The sequence below is a fragment of the Bicyclus anynana genome, chromosome 2 (assembly GCF_947172395.1).
Source record: "Bicyclus anynana chromosome 2, ilBicAnyn1.1, whole genome shotgun sequence".
Classification (NCBI taxonomy): Eukaryota; Metazoa; Arthropoda; class Insecta; order Lepidoptera; family Nymphalidae; genus Bicyclus; species Bicyclus anynana.
The window spans coordinates 243,653-264,962 of NC_069084.1; the positions used below are offsets into that span (position 1 = coordinate 243,653).

At 43.2% G+C, this 21,310-nt stretch overlaps 2 protein-coding genes across 2 annotated transcripts; both read right to left on the reverse strand.

Annotated features, from left to right (window-relative positions):
• Positions 1–1,402: 1,402 nt before the first annotated feature.
• LOC112051929 (kynurenine/alpha-aminoadipate aminotransferase, mitochondrial) lies at positions 1,403–13,956 on the reverse strand. The gene is made up of 7 exons (XM_024090787.2): positions 12,994–13,956; positions 11,919–12,087; positions 11,078–11,264; positions 10,639–10,899; positions 10,260–10,436; positions 4,830–5,027; positions 1,403–2,276 (listed from the first exon to the last, which is right to left on the reverse strand). The coding sequence occupies exons 1-7, from the start codon at positions 13,232–13,234 to the stop codon at positions 2,067–2,069; spliced, it is 1,443 nt and encodes a 480-aa protein (XP_023946555.2). The 5' UTR covers positions 13,235–13,956; the 3' UTR covers positions 1,403–2,066.
• A 792-nt stretch (positions 13,957–14,748) lies between these two features.
• On the reverse strand, positions 14,749–20,647 carry LOC112051917 (uncharacterized). The gene is made up of 11 exons (XM_052884852.1): positions 20,642–20,647; positions 20,201–20,314; positions 19,494–19,646; positions 18,868–19,062; positions 18,261–18,449; positions 17,713–17,830; positions 16,847–17,148; positions 16,306–16,552; positions 15,677–15,787; positions 15,482–15,630; positions 14,749–15,183 (listed from the first exon to the last, which is right to left on the reverse strand). The coding sequence occupies exons 1-11, from the start codon at positions 20,645–20,647 to the stop codon at positions 14,974–14,976; spliced, it is 1,794 nt and encodes a 597-aa protein (XP_052740812.1). The 3' UTR covers positions 14,749–14,973.
• Positions 20,648–21,310: the final 663 nt, after the last annotated feature.

The following is a 21,310-nucleotide window of genomic DNA, read 5'->3' on the forward strand; positions in this document are numbered from 1 at the left end:
CATGCCTGAGAATTTTCCAAATCCTTTACGTGTGTGAAAAATCTGCCAATCCTTATTGGGCCAGTGTGATGAGCACAACCCCTCTTATTCTGAGAGGAGACTCGTGCTCAAACAGTGAGCCGATAATATGGGTTGCTAGTAATGATTAGAAAAGTTCGTATCCTAAAAATAATAAAAATCTGTGAGGCAGCAGCTAAGGCCATAAAAACACGCTCTAAATGCTCGTTTCACTCGGATACTGGAGCATTGAAGAGATGTTGACTCGGTAATATAGGAATAACACGATGATGACGAGAGCAATTAGCGCTCTGTGCTGCCGCTGCTCTGTGCGCCAGCGGAGAAGGAATCAAACAGCAACGCTAACTAATCGCTTATTGAGGATGTTCGGCGCCGCGTCAGTCGCGCCGCCGACTGCCGCGGTATACAGTACACGCCGCCCACTCACTGTGCCGTCAACCTTCTTTGTATTTATTTGACAGCTCAAGCCACTTCAAAACATTACCTCGCAGCATGTCCGCTGAGAACACGTCCCCGCTGACCAGAAGGTATAATGAGCAGGGGCGTAGCTACCACCGTATCAGCCGTAGTATCAAAGATACGGGGCCCCCAGACTGAAGGGGGCCCTTGAATGTGAAAGTAAAGATTAGTACCTAAATTGTAGGTATAAATCCACTATCTCTTTTTTCCCTGATTAAGCGCCCCAACATTTGGAGACGTCCTACATAGATTAAGTCACTGTCATATTTAGTTTACCTAAGCGAGCATTTTTGTTTCTTTTGTGAGATATCTTTACTCTCCATTTGGATCTGATAGTGAGCATTACAGATTCAAACAGTTTTTTCACTCTAAGGCCCGTATAAATAGACTTTTCTTATTATCAAGCAACTCACTTGAGATCATGATTGTGATGCATAACTAGGTGTACTATGAGGAAGTCAGCTGCACTCATTTAGGTATGTGTACCTAAATGAGCACACTTCAGTTTAGTATTGTGTGTACGGGCCTCAGTCCGCCGCCGCGTTAAACTGGATGTCATAAGATTAGGCTGACAATAATGATGATTGACTTACTTGTGCAAGTACGATTTAATATAGATAACTAACTTATTTAATGTAGTCATAGAGCTTATGCAAAAATGATAGCAAGTTGTATCATTCTAGCAAAAGCTCATTTATGTGATAACAGCATTGAAAAGAAACAAAAAAACTCAATTTTGTTTGAAAACATTGAAATACATAATCTAACTAAAATATAAATATAAATTTATCAGGGTTTCGCTTGAATAATAAGGAAGTAAGGCATAATAATAATATTATAGCCCTCAAGTAAATCTTTATTCTGCCTCAAGACCTTAAATAATTCACACTTGTCTAGGTACTTTTTTATGTTTGTTACAGTTAGGTAAACTAAGATCACCTTTTAATTTTCCGCTATTTAAATTTTTATTATCAAATCTTTTCATACTACTTTGTTACTATTATTACATAACACAATTATTATAAGTTGATACAGAAATTGCATTTAACAGTCAAAGAATTTTCCAATCAATCGCATATTTTCATCAAAATAGACATTTGCTTCCAAGTAGCACCATCTAGCGATGAGTAGAATAACTATAAAGGCTCAGTACTTTACTTCTTTATTTTCAATTATTATTATTATTAAATAGAAACGTTATTCTACAATCAAATTAACATAATATCTAATCATTATATTCTAATCTTAATAAACAAACTTTTATTCTAATTTATATCAGTTATCTAGTGAAAGAAACCGCATTGATATAAACTTTGAATTTATCACAATAAAATTATAGGCGCTTATATTTAAAATTATATACCTATTAAATGGTTTAAAAGTAATAATTAATGAACTATCAACGAATATTTATCTCACATACTTAAAAGCTAAGAAAAAAATTAAAATACTTATCTAGTACCTACAAACTCGATTTATTTACAAAACAAAATAAATTATATTCTAAATTAATCATTCAGATATCAAGGAATAATAATTTTTAAGTCTCAATCAACTTTGAACTAATGAGCAAGCAGTTGTGCTGCCACCTATTGTTCGGTAGCCAGCCGCCGCTGCCGCTTGGCGAGCTGCTGCTCGTGGCGCACGATGTCGGCCAGCAGGCGCACGGTGGGCTCGATGTCCTGCTCGTTGATCTTGCTGAAGGTGAGGCGCAGGAACTGGCAGGGTCCGCTGCTGTCGTACTGGAACGCTTGTCCGGGGACCAGCATCAGCCCGCGGTCGAACGCCGTGTGGAACACCTGGAAGACATCAACTTGTTAGCTATGTATTTAAATATTTATTAAATATCATATTTAAATTAGCCTTTTTCCTAAAAATTTAAAAAAATTCCGCTAGTGGCAGCACCGGTGGGGACACGTGTTATGTGTTTTGAATTCTTTATTGACAATGAATACGGTGTTACAAAAAATTGACATGCGTATAAAATATTGCGCATTCGATAATTATCGTACATCTGAGAGTCGATACAAGCAGGATGGTGTAAAATTTAACTTGTTTAAAGCGAAACAAATCGTAGGATTGATTTTTTTCGTTTTGTGGGATAGCTAACAATACTCGTTATGTTTAGGTATAACAAAAGTTTTAAAAATACGTCGTCTTTATAATACTATGCGTAGGTACTTACATGCATTATACAAAAATGATGGCAAGTTACGTTACGTAAGTATAGTATACACGTTAATATAAGAATTTATTGGATTAACGTACCTATTATAAGGTAAAGCTACCTATAGTTCACGCAAAATAACATGAAACTTAAATCTGGTTTTAAAACATAAATAAAAAAACAAATATTATTTAAGTGTACCTAATAAGAAGAAGAGAAGTAAGAACACTTGCATAACAAAAATCAGACAAAACTCTATACTAAAAATTGTATCTGAAAATTTGAAGTAAACAATAACAGAATATTTCATGCATTTGGGATTTACCAGAGATTATTACCAGCGTGTTGTTTGCGACAGCACACCGTCGTGCGAGAGATTACAGCGAGGAGCTGACTATCTTATCTGTTCATTTATTAATCTTTCATAATTATGATTGATTCAGCTTTCGTAAATCTTATGCAGAAGTGCTTATTCATCAACTTTCTGATGCATTGCAAGAGGTGCGTTATATTTACCGTACGTCATGACTGTACATTATGTAAAACTTTAAGTATGACGTAAGCTTCTGTAACTCTTTCCAAGGTTAAGGTAAATTTCGCTTTGAGTTGTTGTAGGTACACATTAGTAGCACCGTCTTCAAACTGATCAGTAGGTAATATGGTAATGATAATGTAACATAATATGATGTTATTTTTCGCTTTTTAGTTAAGTCGGTACGTTTTATGCTTTTGAAGTTGGCTGTATTTCTTTATTTATTTTTTAATTTTTCAATGTTTAGTGTAATTATACTAGATTTAGATCTAGGCAAAAAAAATTCCCCCAAGGTATGAATGCTCCGTGTGTGTTAAAATTTTAGATGGAATAGCGTAGCATTAACTGTCCCTTGTCTCCATTATCAGACACCTAATGACAGTCATAACCTATCTAGGTGGCAAGTAATCATCAATACAAATAAATCAAGCCTAATCACAAGGTAGCTACTGTAAGCCGTCGAGGAATTCCATTAAGTATCGTTACCATTGCGCCGCGCAGGGCTCCGCTCGGACAAGTGCTCTCTCTCACCAGGTGCAAAGTCCCCATGAATACAAATTGATTAAGCCAGATCACAAGGTAGCTACTGTAAACCGTTGAGTAGTTCCATTACCTGTCCTTCGTATCATCAGAGCCCTAATGACAGTCACAACCTATCTAGGTGGCAAGTCCTCATCATTACAAATAAATCAAGCCCAATCACAAGATAGCTACTGTAAGCCGTCGAGGAGTTCCATTACCTGTCCTTCGTATTCATCATCAGAGCCCTAATGACAGTCACAACCTATCTAGGTGGCAAGTCCTCATCATTAAAAAAAAAATCAAGCCCAATCACAAGATAGCTATGGTAAACCGTCGAGGAGTTCCCATTACCTGTCCTTCGTATACATCATCAGAGCCCTAATTACAGTCACAACCTATCTAGGTGGCAAGTCCTCATCATTACAAATAAATCAAGCCCAATCACAAGATAGCTACTGTAAGCCGTCGAGGAGTTCCATTACCTGTCCTTCGTATTCATCATCAGAGCCCTAATGACAGTCACAACCTATCTAGGTGGCAAGTCCTCATCATTAAAAAAAATCAAGCCCAATCACAAGATAGCTATTGTAAACCGTCGAGGAGTTTCCATTACCTGTCCTTCGTATTCATCATCAGAGCCCTAATTACAGTCACAACCTATCTAGGTGGCAAGTCCTCATCATTACAAATAAATCAAGCCCAATCACAAGATAGCTACTGTAAGCCGTCGAGGAGTTCCATTACCTGTCCTTCGTATTCATCATCAGAGCCCTAATTACAGTCACAACCTATCTAGGTGGCAAGTCCTCATCATTACAAATAAATCAAGCCCAATCACAAGATAGCTACTGTAAACCGTCGAGGAGTTTCCATTACCTGTCCTTCGTATTCATCATCAGAGCCCTAATTACAGTCACAACCTATCTAGGTGGCAAGTCCTCATCATTACAAATAAATCAAGCCCAATCACAAGATAGCTACTGTACACCGTCGAGGAGTTCCATTACCTGTCCTTCGTATTCATCATCAGAGCCCTAATGACAGTCACAACCTAACTAGGTGGCAAGTCGTCATCAATACGCAAGTCGCCGGCGGCGCGCAGGGCTCGCTCGTGCAAGTGCTCTCTCTCACCAGGTTGTAGACGTCGCGCACGCCGCGCACGCGCACCCAGTGGAACAGCCCGCCGGCCGGCTCGCTCCACTGCAGCAAGTCGCCGGCGCCGCGCAGGGCTCCGCTCAGCGCGTTGCGCCGCTGCTCGTAGAAGGCGCGCGTCGCCAGCAGGTGCGTCGCCAGCGCGTCGCGGTCGGTGATCAGGTGGAACGAGATCGCCTGCAACAGAACACACTGCTACATAATCTGCGTCTTAGCACTCGCGACACACTCTGAATGGTTTGAGGAAGATCTTATAAGATATTTTTTTAGTCCGACCTTTAGGCTAGAAATCTTCGGGCTTCGGGCTATAAGCGACGAGATACTTAAAAAAAGCAAAGAAAGGTAAAAACCCGTCGTCTACGAGTAGCTCAGTGGGAAGGGTCTCCTTATTGGAGGTCAAAAATGCATCAATAAAGATTGCAGTAGGTATTATTTATGTATAATTGGGTACTCTCAGCACTGGCTCACGTGCTCCGACGCGCGGATACATCAAGCTGTCAGCGCTAATCCCGCTATCAACACAAACGACGATTAACTTCGCGAACTATTTTGTTTGCCTGCCGCCGCCCAATAGCGATGTCGTCCGTTTAACTGTGACGTCACGAGATAACAGTAATTATAATTAACTAAATTGATTAGTGATGATTTAATTTAACCGATAACATATCTAAAGGAAGGTTCAGTGTTAACATAGGCTACATTATCTATACTAATCCGTACCAATATTATAAAGAAGTAAAGTTTGTGATAATGTACTGGATGAGCCCTGGATCTGCTGAACAGATTTGAAAATTTTTCTACGACAAAGCCATATTTTATCTCCGTATTATCACGGGAATGGGAACTATGCGGGTGAAACGTGGTATTGTCTTATATTAATTAGCTGACTTCCAAAAAGGAGGAGGTTCTACATTCGGCTGTATGTATGTTTTTTTTTTTATGTATGTCCAGCGATAATTCCATCATTTGTGGACCGATTTGGAAAATTCTTTTTTGTTTTGAAGGGTTTGATTTCAGGGTGGTCCCATTTTTTTCATGTCAGGATCTGATAATGGCATCCTGGAGAAATTGAGGGGAACTTTCGAAAATCGTAAGGACGGCTAGTGCGTTTGTTAGTGTTTTCCATAAGGTATTTTAAACCACTACAATTTTATGAAGGTCGGGAGTTGGTCTGATGATGGAGCCGAAACACAGACGATGGAACTCGTCAACGATTTACAGCAGGTACCTTTTGTTTGGGCTTGATTTATTTGTATTGATGAGTACTTTCCACCTAGATGGGTTGTGACTGTATAGGGGGTCTGGTGATGAAGACGGGGGACAGTCACCATTCACGTTTTTCTCAATATTCATGTTACGTGTGGATAAAGGGGCAGTGAAATTTTGTGTGGATTGTGGGATTATAGGACTTAGATACTTATTATAAGAAAATAACGTTTCATTTGTGTTCACACTCAGTAGGTGTGCTAACACTAAAAATTTAAAAATAAAAATTTTAATAAAAAAAATTCAACCGACTTCCAACTCGAAAATTAACCTAAACTAAAAAGCAAAAAATAATATCTTACCTATATGCTACCTTCTGATCAGTTTGAAGGCTGTGCCAAGCCAGTGATGTTTTAATTTAAGCCGTTTAAATTACAAAATTTCTGTGGTCCTTTCAGAAACGGCTTTAATTAAAACATGACACTGGATTGGCACCGCCTTCAAACTGATCAGAAGGTAGCATATAGGTAAGATGTTATTTTTTGCTTTTTAGTTTAGGTTAATTTTCGAGGTGGAAGTCGGTTGAATTTTTTTTATTAAAATTTTTATTAAATAATATATTTTTGAGTATAATATTCTGTTTTGATTTTTAGTACAAACCGAACTTCAACTTGGTCGCAAACATAGTCATAGGACCGGAACATTATACAATACTCTCAGTACCCTACGGTAACGGGCTTTCGTATATATTTTACAGGTTTGTTTAACTTTGCTTGTTTAGAGCTATTTTGTTATGTTTCTCAAATGAATATGCATCACCGATAATGTTGTTCGAGTGTCGGCTACAGATGTTTAAGACCTACGAGTATATCATTAGAGATGAGAGTCATCGACAGCTCACAGATAGAAAAGTCTTAGTAAGCGACTGTTTGTATACAAAGTAAAGATAGTGGCATGTTTGAACTTGTGAACTGTAAACATGGTGAATTCTGTGAGTGCTTACATCAACAGACCTACGCAAAATAAATAAACAATGAATAGATTATTTTTAATGAGAGACATCTCATTTTTAAAATGCTATATAACACCTGTAATGGGTTCTTTTGATTCGTCAATAAAATATTGTCTTACAATGTTGTTAGTATCAAAGTTACTTCCGAGCTTGTATTTCCAGGACTTACTTACAGGAATAATTTGATTTGGGCCGCTTTGGTATTTAACATTAAAAAGTGCGTTTATATATTTTTTTCGGAATTTACTTCTATTCTCCAGAGGCGCATTCATGTGCTAGACAAGAATTAATCAATAAGTGGGAATGTCACTCGTGAATACAATAAACAGGATTGGTGAAAGCAGGCAGCCCTGCGGGACTCCTGCACGTATTGCTCTGGGGTACACTTGAAATCGTAGCAGCGAGCTGACTTGCTATTTTGGTAAATATTTTTATTACATTAAAAACTACACTTTTTATTGAAATTGACAGCTTTAGTCGGTAGATACGAGTACAAGCCTGGGCAGAGAGCGGAACCTCAGTTTGATAATTCAGAGTGCTAACGATAACACGATTACATATTTTGTAAAACAAAATATCAATCTGTCATCGGGTATTTTAAAGTTATAAATTAAAAGTGTGAAGTTTACCTATGTTAGGTACTTAATTATCATAATAATTAATAATGCTTATATAGAAATACTCGCTAAAAAGAAATACTACAACTCGGCTGGGCAACATTCGGAAAACTTTCCGATATCTTTTCGTCTGAAATTCCACATTGCCTGAAAACAAAAGTTTTCAAACAGTGCGCGTTACCCGTGTTGACCTATGGTTCCCAGACTTGGTCGCTAACTGTGGTCTTCATAAGAAGGCTCAGAGTCGCGCGAACGAAACAGAAATTAGGAGATCCGCAAGTTACAAAGTCACCAGCATAGCTCAACGAGTCGCGAAGCTGAAGTGGCAATGGGCGGGACACTTAGTTCGAAGAGTTGATGGACGTTGGGGTCCCAGTCTGCTGGATTGGCGACCCCGCGGCCGCTCTAGAAACCGCACTGTAGGCGACCCATCAAGTGGACTGACGAGATCAAAATCGAAGACCAATGAGAAATAAGGATAGATTGTTATCTATACTAATATTATAAAGCTGAAGAATTTGTTTATTTAGTTGAACGCGCTAATCACAGGAACTACTGAGCCGATTTGAAAAATTATTTCAGTGTTAGATAGCCCATTTATTGAAGAAGGCTATATATTATCCCCGTATTCCTACGGGAACGGGAACCACGCGGGTGAAACCGCGCGGGGTCAGCTAGTAGAACTATAAGCCCAATGCGGCATTTGTCCACAATGCTATGTGTATAAAAATATATTACAAATGGCCTACCTTACGTCAACAACATCTAATCCATTTATAAAAAATCTATTCTCGTGGTTGTTAGATAAATGCTTTAATTTATTTAGTGAATGTTTTTTTATACTAATATCGATGTTATTTGTTCTTAGACTAATTTAATTTAATTTGCATGCCAGGGATGGTCAAATGAATTGTTTTATATTTTTGATGGTTTCAGCAAATAAAGAATTTCTATATTTGATCAAGGGAGTCGCAAGAATTCTACCACGACACCCACTTCCACGAAGCTTACCGATTAATCAAAACGTATTAATCTCTAGAGGTCATTATCTCACCGCGCGTCGTGCGATGGTGCGCGGCCCGATATTGTGTAATGACATTAATATTAAAAATTAATAACAATGAATTAGCACCGAGTGAAACATTGTTGATTATACAATCGCAGCGCGTGATAACCGGCGGGTGCAGGGTGACGGTCAGGGGCCCGATATCTACCTATAAACATCGCTGAATCCGTGCCAAACCAACCTTCCATGCGGATGCTTGGACCTCCGCCTGCGTGTGCAGCGTGCGCAGTACCTGCGTCAGTGTGCAGGAGTGCAGGATCTCCGCCTGCGTGTGCAGCTCGGCGCGCTGGATGAAGGCGGCGGGCGCGGTGATCCACGCGGCGCGCTGTGTGAGAGCGTGCGCAGTACCTGCGTCAGTGTGCAGGAGTGCAGGATCTCCGCCTGCGTGTGCAGCTCGGCGCGCTGGATGAAGGCGGCGGGCGCGGTGATCCACGCGGCGCGCTGTGTGAGAGCGTGCGCAGTACCTGCGTCAGTGTGCAGGAGTGCAGGATCTCCGCCTGCGTGTGCAGCTCGGCGCGCTGGATGAAGGCGGCGGGCGCGGTGATCCACGCGGCGCGCTGTGTGAGAGCGTGCGCAGTACCTGCGTCAGTGTGCAGGAGTGGAGGATCTCCGCCTGCGCGTGCAGCTCGGCGCGCTGGATGAAGGCGGCGGGCGCGGTGATCCACGCGGCGCGCTGTGTGAGAGCGTGCGCAGTACCTGCGTCAGTGTGCAGGAGTGCAGGATATCCGCCTGCGTGTGCAGCTCGGCGCGCTGGATGAAGGCGGCGGGCGCGGTGATCCACGCGGCGCGCTGTGTGAGAGCGTGCGCAGTACCTGCGTCAGTGTGCAGGAGTGCAGGATCTCCGCCTGCGTGTGCAGCTCGGCGCGCTGGATGAAGGCGGCGGGCGCGGTGATCCACGCGGCGCGCTGTGTGAGAGCGTGCGCAGTACCTGCGTCAGTGTGCAGGAGTGCAGGATCTCCGCCTGCGTGTGCAGCTCGGCGCGCTGGATGAAGGCGGCGGGCGCGGTGATCCACGCGGCGCGCTGTGTGAGAGCGTGCGCAGTACCTGCGTCAGTGTGCAGGAGTGCAGGATCTCCGCCTGCGTGTGCAGCTCGGCGCGCTGGATGAAGGCGGCGGGCGCGGTGATCCACGCGGCGCGCTGTGTGAGAGCGTGCGCAGTACCTGCGTCAGTGTGCAGGAGTGCAGGATCTCCGCCTGCGTGTGCAGCTCGGCGCGCTGGATGAAGGCGGCGGGCGCGGTGATCCACGCGGCGCGCTGTGTGAGAGCGTGCGCAGTACCTGCGTCAGTGTGCAGGAGTGCAGGATCTCCGCCTGCGTGTGCAGCTCGGCGCGCTGGATGAAGGCGGCGGGCGCGGTGATCCACGCGGCGCGCTGTGTGAGAGCGTGCGCAGTACCTGCGTCAGTGTGCAGGAGTGCAGGATCTCCGCCTGCGTGTGCAGCTCGGCGCGCTGGATGAAGGCGGCGGGCGCGGTGATCCACGCGGCGCGCTGTGTGAGAGCGTGCGCAGTACCTGCGTCAGTGTGCAGGAGTGCAGGATCTCCGCCTGCGTGTGCAGCTCGGCGCGCTGGATGAAGGCGGCGGGCGCGGTGATCCACGCGGCGCGCATGCCGGAGCTCACCACCTTGGACAGCGAGTCGAGGCGGATGACGCGCCCGCACGCGTCCAGCGACAGGAACGATGCCACTCTCTGCAACAACCAGCGACGTTATTCAAATCGTGTAAATAAACTACGTATTCATACGTATTTAATCGAAGTTAAAGTTTACAAACAAGTTTTTCGAGTGGAAAAATGATCTTAAGGGTAGTGATTGGGCAGGGGTAGTGCACGGGTAGGGCAGGGGTAGGGCACGGGTAGGGCATTCGTTGATATTATCATTGAAGTAACTCACATCAGTATAGTTCAAGAACATGTAAGGGTCGTCTTCCAAGATCAAGAAGTCGTATTTGCAGGCCAGCTCGTAGATCTTCCTCCGCCGCCCCTCCGGCAGCACGGTGCCCGTGGGGTTGTTGCCCGTGGGGATGAGGTACATGACCTTGGGCATCTTGAGCCCCCGCACCAGCCGCTCGTTCAGGACCGACTCCAGGGTCTCGGGGATCATGCCGTGCTCGTCCTCCGGTATACCGATGATGTCTGGCTGGTAAGGCTTTAGCTGTAATAAACATTCAATATTACAATTTGCTTATATTAAAAAAAATACAAACACCCGTCAGTGGAGTCACGGGAAATCCAGAAAAGATCATGATCTAAGATCCGGCAGTAGAAATATATACTCTCGTCTGTTATTTATTAGTGACAAGAAATAAATGATGATGACGATGGCCACTCACCACGCTGTAGACGCCCGAGTAGGAGTACTCGGTGGTGACGATGGCGTCGCCGTGGTTGAGCAGCAGCTCCACGCACTGGTAGATGCCGTGCTGCGAGCCGTTGGTGACGAGCACGTCGCGCGCCAGCGGCGGCGGCCGGTGCAGCGCCTGCTGGAACGAGCGCAGCTCCGTCAGCAGCGCCGGCAGCCTGCGCCGGGACACTCAGTCACGTATAGAACACTACGACAGCTCGAGCATCTGCACTAATCTGATTCGAGCGATTCTTGTATGTATAATATTATATTATATATAGTGTGAAGTGTCAATGGGCAGATCACATAGTTCGAAAAATCGATGGACGTTGGCGACCCCGCACAGCTGCGCTAGCATCTGCAGGGAGCCGCTAGATGCTGGCGACTCGAGACAGTTGTGTTTGGAACTTGGAAGTCCATGTAAGAGGCCTGTGTCCGGCAGTGGACGTCCATCGGCTGATAATGAAAAATGTTAAAATATATTGTTTATATAGTAATGTTACAGCAATATTATTGTGTTTGTATAAATCCTGTAAACTGCTTTAACGATTTTCATGATAACTTGCAGGTAGTTTCGGGGGTGACTACTTGATCTAGATATGTTTAATTTTTAGAAACGATCCAAAAAATATCACCCAGGATCGATCCCACTGTATCTAATATTTTTGAGACAATCTACAAAAGATAGATAGGCAATCTATAACAGAAAGATTTGGAACATTACCCTACTATGCTAAACCACAAACCTTGTCACAAGCAACCACACACAGCCGGTGCGGGGTTTCAGTTTGAGATAAAGATAACGTTTAATACATTAGATAGATAGTCACCCCTGCGAAGGTAGATACTGCAGAGCGGTTCCCAGCTGTTTCTCGTCGAAGATTATCTTTCCACCAGCTCTGGAGGTCAGCTCAAGGCGCGTGAAGGGGAATATGGCTTCGTTGGGCATCCCCTCGGCCAGCGATATCATGTCCTTGCCCACCTTGTAGGCGAGAGCGGCTGAACAATGAAACAAAATATGATAGTTTTTCGTCGACAGTCATCATCATTATAATCAAAATACTCCTCAGTCTACCGAAAAGGAAAGGAGAAACTTTATTTAGAGCCACGTCCGTGCTAGAGTTTAGAGTGAGTTTAGAGCGATAGTGCTCGATGTGTAACGATCACCCACTTAACATGCATTCTTTTCTGAAGCACTGAAAAGTTATTGAAAAAAACAAACTCAATTTGGTCGATATGAGTTCAAAAGAAAAAATCACAAAATGAAAAAATAAATATAATAGATATCTGAATAATTAATTAAGTATAATTATTAATATCCAAGTTAAAACCAAACGGGTTACAGATAGATAACAGGTCATTTACAGTCATTTCAATTTCGCACATAATTTAAATGCTGAATAATAAGTAGGTACGTAATTAAGTCCATCAACTTATAAATTCCAACGCTTTAATTAAATTAATCACTATCTTATTATCGGATATAATATCGTACGATTATAAGATCGTGAATTTCGGATTTATTTGTGGCGTTTGTTGTTACATGTTTCCTGTTTTGAATTCACATTCAATATATTATTTTAATACTTAACATATTTCTTATCAAGCTTTTTTGAATATGGTCATGATCATAAAAAATATCGTCTATAATATATCCTACAATTTGTACGGAACCCTCAGTAGGGGAAACTGGCTCGAACTTGTCCTGTTTTTCTTTTATAGTCATTCTATTTTAGGTGTAAAATAACTTCACCTAACAGACCTACAGTCATTCGCTACGCGTATTTTGTATAGCTATAATATTTTTTTAACGTGGTCATTTTGAAACCCTGATGGTCAGCCTTTTAATTTGATACCCATATTGCAATCATATTAGGTGTATAGAATTTAGAGGCAACGACTCACTGATTTGTCTCGTGAACGCCGGCTCCCTTCTCAGAGCTCTCTTGCTGAAGAATCTAGAATAATCTTTCTCGTCCAAAACCCTATATTTCTGATTCACTTTGGTCTCTTCGTCCGGATAGAACTTGAAAATGTCATCCGCACTCGTCGAATAGCGACATTTGAGCAGCGCGCACAACGCTCGCGCGCCTGACAGCTTCTTGAATAACTTTGGATTCATTTTAGCTACAGGTTGCACCATCATTGTCAGGTTCAATTAAACAGTTTTATTAATTGAATGAAATTGATTTTATAAATAAAACCACTACTAAATCTTTGTAAACAATAGACCGTATTATTTACATTTATTTAGATCAGTTTTAGACGTATTTAGATTAATAAAGTTCTATTAGTAATGTTTTCACAATATTAGGTATTTAAATAGGTAATATTTAATACTGTTTTCAATAATTTTAAAAACCGCGGGCGCTCTGCTGGCCTCTGTGAGGCACAATGACAATGAAGCAAATTAAAACGCTAAATGATAAGTGTTTTAATTATTTTACACATTTTCGGTGACGGCGCCCAACTCGCATACTGATAACGCTGTGAGTGTGTAATTTGCAAATTACTAATTTCATATGATAATGTGTTCACGTGTCTCCTCTGCTATCAAGTGGTATGTAATCAGCAAATGTTATTTCTATAACATAAACAGTAGATAGCGCTGTCACGGCGGAGGCAAACATTCGCAAGACAAGACCCTCCCCCGCCCACCGCTGACGTGTGCCACTGCGTAGAAACATAACCTTCGATGGTGTTAGATATGTCCGATAGCTTGACTCATCGACGGATGTTATGTTTAGAAAAACAAACATATATAATCTTTGTGAGATAATATAGTTAAATGATTTAGTTCTTAAATACATCTATTAGATGTGGAGCTTGTAAAAAATTTGGTATAATCAAAAAACTTCCAATACAAAAATATACCTACCTACTTACCCACCAAACCTAAAAGCAAAATATAACATCGTATGTGCCTTCTGATCAGTTTGAAGGCGGTGCCAGGCAAATGTGATACCTCGTTCTTTGTCGACAGCACACGACTGATAGTCCGGGATCCGTTGAACATTTTTAAAATTGATTACTATCACCTTTTTTATTTACGAAAATTCTTGATTCTCGTAGCTAACTGAACTACCAGGTAATAAAAATATCTGGGTCTTTTTATTACCTGGTAGTTCAGCTACCAAAATCAAGAGTTTTCGTAAATGTAAATAATAAAAGTTGGTGTCTCATCGAGATGAAGCTACTCACGAACACTTAACTTGATAGAAATCCATTGTAAAAATTGAGAATTTCCTCGTTTTTTGAAGTTGGTTAAATATAAATAAAGCGCCATCTATAAACCTCAGAAGTGACTGCATTGCAACAGGTTCTTGGAGTGTGTAAAAAGGAATTGTTGCAATGTTCTCTAAGAACACCACCTACTGGTAGTTTAAAATAACAAACACTGTATCACTGTCCCTGAAGATGGCAGCACTTACTTACTTATCAAGTCAAGCGTGTACACAGAAGCACATAATATGTATTATACAAGTTAGAATTAAAAAAATATCTGACTACCTTATAAAACAAGTTATATGCAGAAGTACAAAACATTCCAACCTTTTCACAATTTGTATGACTTGGAGTTTCGCGGTGAAGAGAAATCACTTCCTGAAGGTGTGGCGGCGGTGGTGGACTCGGGATACAATCTGAAACGCACGAATTCCTTTACAGGACTTATTTTTATAAAAGAACCAAAGTTACTGAGATATTTCGACGAGTCGCATAGCTAAAACGAGTATAAATAAGGCACATAGTTCAAATGATCACGGATACAGACGCTAGAATGGTGACCCCATACCAGAAAACATAGTATAGTCGACTACTGTCCCAGGAGGGCCGACATCAGTCACTGGAAAGCCAGAAGCAGTATGGCATTCGGAAGTTTTGCTTTCAAGAGACCCGAGTCCAGCCGTGGACATCCATGGACTGATAGCGACGTTTCCCGTTCCACAATGGACTGTCGACGCAGTAGTTGCCGCAGACGGCCAACCTCACGACTCGCGCGCACTGCTCCGCCAGGCGGTCCAGCGACGGCAGCGGCTGCGGCTCGTAGCTCTTCAGAGCCAAGTACGGCGCGCCCGCACTCACCGCAGCTCGCATCTGCACAACAACAAAGAGCCTTTTAGATCTACTATATCATTCTAGTGGAGATATCTTCATCAGAAAATTGCTTACGACCTTCTAAATAATCAAGCCCACTCTGTTCCAACGCTAGGTATATGGATTTAGGGTGATAATGTTACTGAACATGGAGATTATCACCAAGGCTGTTACTGAGAATTTCTCGTATAAATCAAAGGATGATTATTTCATAGCCTGAACCATGACGCAAATCCAACATTAGCGATGCAGTTTGACATTTATTATTATCATCACACTCATTTATCTTACATCTTACCGCTTCCTTGTTTCCTTCCATTTCGTGCAGCTTCTTGTTGAGGTCATGTTTCAATCCACGCATTAACACAAAATCCTTTTCCAGTAGCCCTTGAAGACCTGTAATAATTAAAAATTGTAGGTATGAATATTTGATTAGAGCTCTGATTTCTAGATTTGAAATTTAAATGAACATAATGAAATAATTGTGTAGTGCCTGCTTTCTCCAGCAACTCGTCCAGGTCTTGCAGCGACTCCTCCGCAGCGACCGGCGCCAGCAGACGGGGAGACGGCTGAGGCGGCTTCGGGGGCCTGACTGTCGGAGACGCTAGAAAAATATAAAGTTATACTGTAACACACGTCGGAAAGTGATAACTAAAAGATTTTTCCGAATATCAAGCAAGAGAAAATAGTAGCAAGCTACTACGTGTATTATGAAGCAACTATGAAGGACAACAGTTTACAACCATATTAGACACGTCTGAAATGATCAGTTAATTGCGTGTGCAATCTAAATAAACGTTTATTTAGAATTGACAAAGTAGAAAAATACTACTACAATATACCTATTTCATGGATAGGTATGAAGGTACGTCCGTCATACACTACAACGTCCAACAGTAATGGCAGTAATGGAACGCTAAGTCTGATGTATAGCTACGTCATGTAACCTAACCCCTTCCACGACCCGACATCTGAACTTTATGATATTTAGAAATCACAAATAGTCTAGTGGTTATGATTTCTTTGAGTCATCATCACTATCAGCCAGGCCTTCCTCCTTACAAGACAGAGAAAATGGAACAGCAGCAGCTACTGATATTTTTGTTCTTTTCCGAGCAGTACCTATTAAGTCCGCAGGCAGCTCCCAGAAGGAGGGTCGGCGTGCGCGCAGCGAGTCGCGCGGCGGAGGCAGCACGCCGCCCGGCGCCGCGCGCAGCGGCAGCTCGCACACGCAGTCGCAGCACGACAGCAGCAGCTCCGAGCGGTCGAAGCGCACGTACTCGCTGGAACAGCAGACTCGTACGCGACTGGCCGACCGACTGGCTACATCACTGCGATGCGTAATCAGAAGCTCGAACTTTTTACTAAACTGTCAAGAAATTAAAATTGCAAAAGGGACAAGTTGCCCGCAGAAGAGGCGATGGTCGCAGAAGGAAGGAGTGCTGCAAAATTATTAGCCTAACGCAAAATAAAAAAATCGGTTGTCTGTAAAGTTGATTTACTGATGATAGTTGAACGTGACAACGTCGTAAGAAAATACTGATGGAATTGTTGCATTTTTCAAAAGAAAATGTTCTTTTTTCGAAAATACTGTTTAATAATCTTCATAGACCAAAACATACTTTATTTCTTGTAAAAAAAGTTGGCAACCCTAGAGCGAGGAACGACGCATGACGTCATCTTTTTTCGAGCGTGTAGCTGGCTTCATCGATTTATAAGACGTTGTCACGTCAAAAAGAGATGACTGGCAACCTTCGCTAGTCGGAAAGGCACTCGGACAAAAATAAATTGTGCTAATATAAACGCACGGGTCTCGCTCCAGGCCGCGCTGGTCCCAGGAGGCGGGCTCGGGCTCGGGCTGCAGCATGAGGCCGCCGGTGGAGCCCTGGTACACGCTGGAGCCGCGCCGCGAGCCCGCGGGAACACCGCACGCCTCTTCTTCTGACTCTTTCTTCCGCGGAGGGCCTGCAAATGGAAATGTAATATCATTTAATGATTAATTTTAGAGCCGAGTACCAACGGATATGACCTCTATCTGCAATTCTGAAGGCGTAGGTTCGAATCCACTCCAGGGCATGCTGGAGATCTCTTCATTTTAAGAAATCGAATATACGTATCTCAAACGGTGAAGGAAAAATACCGTGCGGAAACACGCATACCTGAGTCTTGATTCTTTACGTGTGTGAAGTCTGCCAATCTGCATTGGGCTAGCGTGGTGGACTATTAGCCTAAACCCTCTCATTCTGAGAGCAGACTTGTACTCAACAGTGAGCCTAATATGGGTTGCTAATTATGATGACGATGACGATTAATGTCAAGTAGGACTACGATTTTGTCAAGGTACGACCACAGTTTGTTCAGAAATCAAAGGCAAAACAAATAGCAACTTATCGCCTGTGCAGAATCGCAGATCTTCAAAAACGAAATTCAGAGCGCTACAATTATTTGAAGCAAACTCTAATGATAATAAATTTCTGCACAACTGTCGCCCTGAACTCTATCTTACTTTCTTTTCAAAGACCTACTCACCAGGGTGAATGCTTATCGTTCCGAAGTCAGCCTTTTTGCCGAGCACTCCGAGGAAGGGAAACTTGATTTTGACTGTCTGCAGGAGACACTCCTCGTAGAGATCCCAAATATGGACGAACTGTTTAGACAAAATGTAATTTCAATAAATAAAATCAACCACAACGAAAATCTAACTAGACTAGAAAGGTTTCCTGGCCTGATGCGGTTTGGTCGTTTTAATGATAAAGTTCGACTTGGTATCAATTGTAAGGACTTGGATCACAATCTGATGTTAATGACTTCGACCCTTTACGTAATTTCAAAGGCACGAGGGTGTAACAAGTCCAATTTTTAAACTTCCTTCAAGTTCAAGTCAGGCTTAATAGGCCTTTGCGTTGACTGCTATTTTAAACTGAAGCTGTCTGTGAGTCACGTCCGACGGTCCACGCTGGTGGCGACCGGAACAGTGCTCCGTCCAGTATCTATCGCCGCGCGGTCTGCGACGGTCCTGTTTCGTCCTGTCAGGGGGTGTCACGTCCGGTGTTTGCCGCTAGTGTAGCGTCACGCACACAGTTGCTGCAGTACGCCACCACGACCTCGGCGGCCGCCACGATGGCGACGTCCAGCACGGCGCACGCCCCCGGCGCGCTTAGGCTGGCGAACTGCGAGCCCTGCGTCTCCCACAGCCGCACCACGCCGTCCGGCCCGCCCGTCGCCAGCGTGTGCAGCGCCGCCACCAGGTGGAAGCACGTCACGCCCTGGACACACACAAGCCGTACACATAAGCTTCCGAATCATCATGAGAGCCATACGAAAAATTAATATTATTTGTGAAGTAAAACTTCTGTGGTAACTCAGAAACCCAGCGCTGAATACGTTTTAACGACATAATAATGTGAAGTAACTAGTAGGAGCTTGTGTATTAATGCAAGACAAGACGAGAGATGGCGCTACTAACTGCTACTAATTTTCAAGTTTCTCTTTCATGTATTGAAGCGTAGCGTTTCGTGGCGTGCGACGACCACTGGCGTCAACGGCCGTGAGAATGATATACATATAGGTAAAGTGTATGAAAACTAATGAAAATGCGGTCATCGAGTTTTTTTCTGAGCTCGATGACCGCATTTGTATCTATGGCGTGACTGTGATTGCAATGTGTGGACACTGGACACCTACTCTCTGCACTTTGAAGACGTAGTCCTCCAGCTTGCCCAGCACGTGTCGCGAGCGCACGCCCACGGCGCCGTCGTGCGAGCAGGACCACACGATGTCGCCGTCGCGCGCGTAGCTCACGCGCCGCACCGCGCGACTGTGCACGCCGCGCCACGTGGTCACGCTGACGTAGTGGCTGTGGGGCGCGGACGACAGCTCCTGAGATCAGCAGGTGTTTGCCTTGTACAATAAACCTTGACTTTACTCTTTGATCTTGTTAAACATTCCTCAGAGGCCGGTGCATTTCCGACGATGCACAGCGATAAGGCAAACGGTGTCTGTAGTTGTCCAACTAAGGTTAGGTTGAAAAAGTCGAAAATTTACTACCAGTGCTCTCGTTGATTTTTGTCGCAGCAAGTAACGTCACAGATTTGACGTATTATATTGGCAGCTCATCACGTGTCCTTGGTGCACTTCGACAGGTAGACATAAACGTGTACGTACGTAGTAGGTGAGCGGTCCATCTTAATTGGTATAACACTAGCTAACCAGAACGAATGTCACAGGTCTCAATAAAATATCAGCCTCAACAATCTCTGGACGCCTTCCCGCGACATTGGCCTCCACTGTGAAGTAAATAGAAGGCTCACCATCCAGAAGTAGTAGTTGATGGAGTCGGTGGTGTTGGTGTGCAGCAGGGCGAGCCGCGGCTGCAGGAAGCGCATGCGCGTGATGTCGCCGCGCTCGGAGCCCCACGCCAGCTCCGACTCGCCCCCGCCGTGCGCGGGGCTGTAGGCTAGGCACTGCGGACACCAGCTACAAGTCATCTTACACTCCAGCCACAAACAGACGTTGGAAATAGGCTTATGTCATATGTATGATGCTTTGGCTGCTATTTTGATGATGAACTTACTTGACGTTAACGTGTGAACGTCCGCGGGATGAAATTATCCCGGTTTACATGATTCGCAAAATGAAACTCTAACGTGTAAAAGATTAGGTTATATTAGAATGAGGATTCTCCGAAAGGTATGACGCATTTTTATCTTGCGGATGCTAGCCTTTAATTCTGGGCGTGTAAAGCTAAAGATATTCGGAAATAGAATTGAGATAATTTAATTGTTGGATGTCCAAGTGGCAGTGATAAACTGAGTATTGATTCACAATACGTTGCCGTGCGACTCTCCAACGTAAATGTTTTAAGCATGTAATTTAACGACAACCGTATCTATCCTCTACAAAGAAAAAAGTAATTCTGCTTGGCTAAAAAGCATAGCCGTAATTCTTCCTCGGAAAACGCAAAAGGCTTAGAGCTGCTGTTTAAATGCAAATGTACTTTTTTAAATACAGATTTTACCATAGGAATGTTGGGCAGGCCGGTGATGCAATAGACGGGCGTGTGCGTGAGCGTGGTCACGTCGTATATCGTGAGGCTGCGGTCGGACGCCGCGAACAGCAGGCACTGCACGTCCTGCGAACATTTTTTTTTATTCTTTACAAGTTAACCCTTGACTACAATCTCACCTGATGGTAAGTGATGATGCGGTCTAAAATGGAAGCGGGCTAACTTGTTAGGAGAAGGATGAAAATCCACATCCCTTTCGGTTTCTACACGGCGTCGTACTGGAACGCTAAATCGCTTGGCGGTACGTCTTTGCCGGTAGGGTGGTAACTAGCCACAGCCGAAGCCTCCCACCAGCCAAAACACTGTCCACACAACTGCAGAGACTGAGACATATTGATAGAAAAGGGGCATCTACATACTTTATTACCAATGAGAAGATTAACTGAATAAAGCCGCCATATTGTAGAAGAGCTTACGTTCAGATACACTGCGTCTGTGATCCAAGAGTTCTTCACGCGTCGGTGGACTCCTGTGCGGTGGAAGAATATCTGAAACAATAACATGAACACTACATTATTGTAGTACAACTTGTTTATGCACGCACAAAGCGACTTTCACCCATCTATTTAATGGATGAAAAGTGATTTTGTATCAAAATTAGGATGTTAAAAAATATGTTACACGTAGATTGCCTCAAAAACTGTTGCATAAACTATCATTACCTAATAATGGTTAACAATATACCTATTACAAACAGTCCGCCTATTCGCAATTCATTTTTAACATCCTAAATATAAAACACTTTTTATCCAATAAAGGTGAAGTGGGTGAAGGTCGTTTCTAATACGGATCTTTCATATTAGACTAATCAGTTCTTTCAGAAACGGCTTTAATTAAAACACGACACTGGATTGGCACCGCCTTCAAACTGATCAGAAGGTAGCACATAGTTACGATGGGAATTTTATTAACTCTCCTCCGTCTTCATGACCAGACCCCTAATGCAGTCACAATCCATATGGGTGGAAAGTTCTCATCAATACAAATTAATCAAGTCCAAACACAATGTAGCTACTGTGAACAGCCGTGGCGTTCCCTTAACTGTCCTTCGTCTTCATCACC

Excerpts from the sequence above, each read along its gene's own strand:
- LOC112051917 (XM_052884852.1), bottom strand. Across the intron at positions 19,063-19,493 it reads TCAACTACTACTTCTGGATG|GAGCTGTCGTCCGCGCCCCA; the intron begins GTGAGCCTTCTA and ends TGCTGATCTCAG. Across the intron at positions 16,553-16,846 it reads AAGATGACGTCATGCGTCGT|TTTAGTAAAAAGTTCGAGCT; the intron begins TCCTCGCTCTAG and ends ATTTCTTGACAG.
- LOC112051929 (XM_024090787.2), bottom strand. The coding sequence starts at position 13,234 with ATGATGGTGCAACCTGTAGCTAAAATGAATCCAAAGTTATTCAAGAAG. Across the intron at positions 11,265-11,918 it reads CAGTATCTACCTTCGCAGGG|GCTGCCGGCGCTGCTGACGG; the intron begins GTGACTATCTAT and ends GTCCCGGCGCAG. Across the intron at positions 10,900-11,077 it reads ACTCGGGCGTCTACAGCGTG|CTAAAGCCTTACCAGCCAGA; the intron begins GTGAGTGGCCAT and ends TGTTTATTACAG.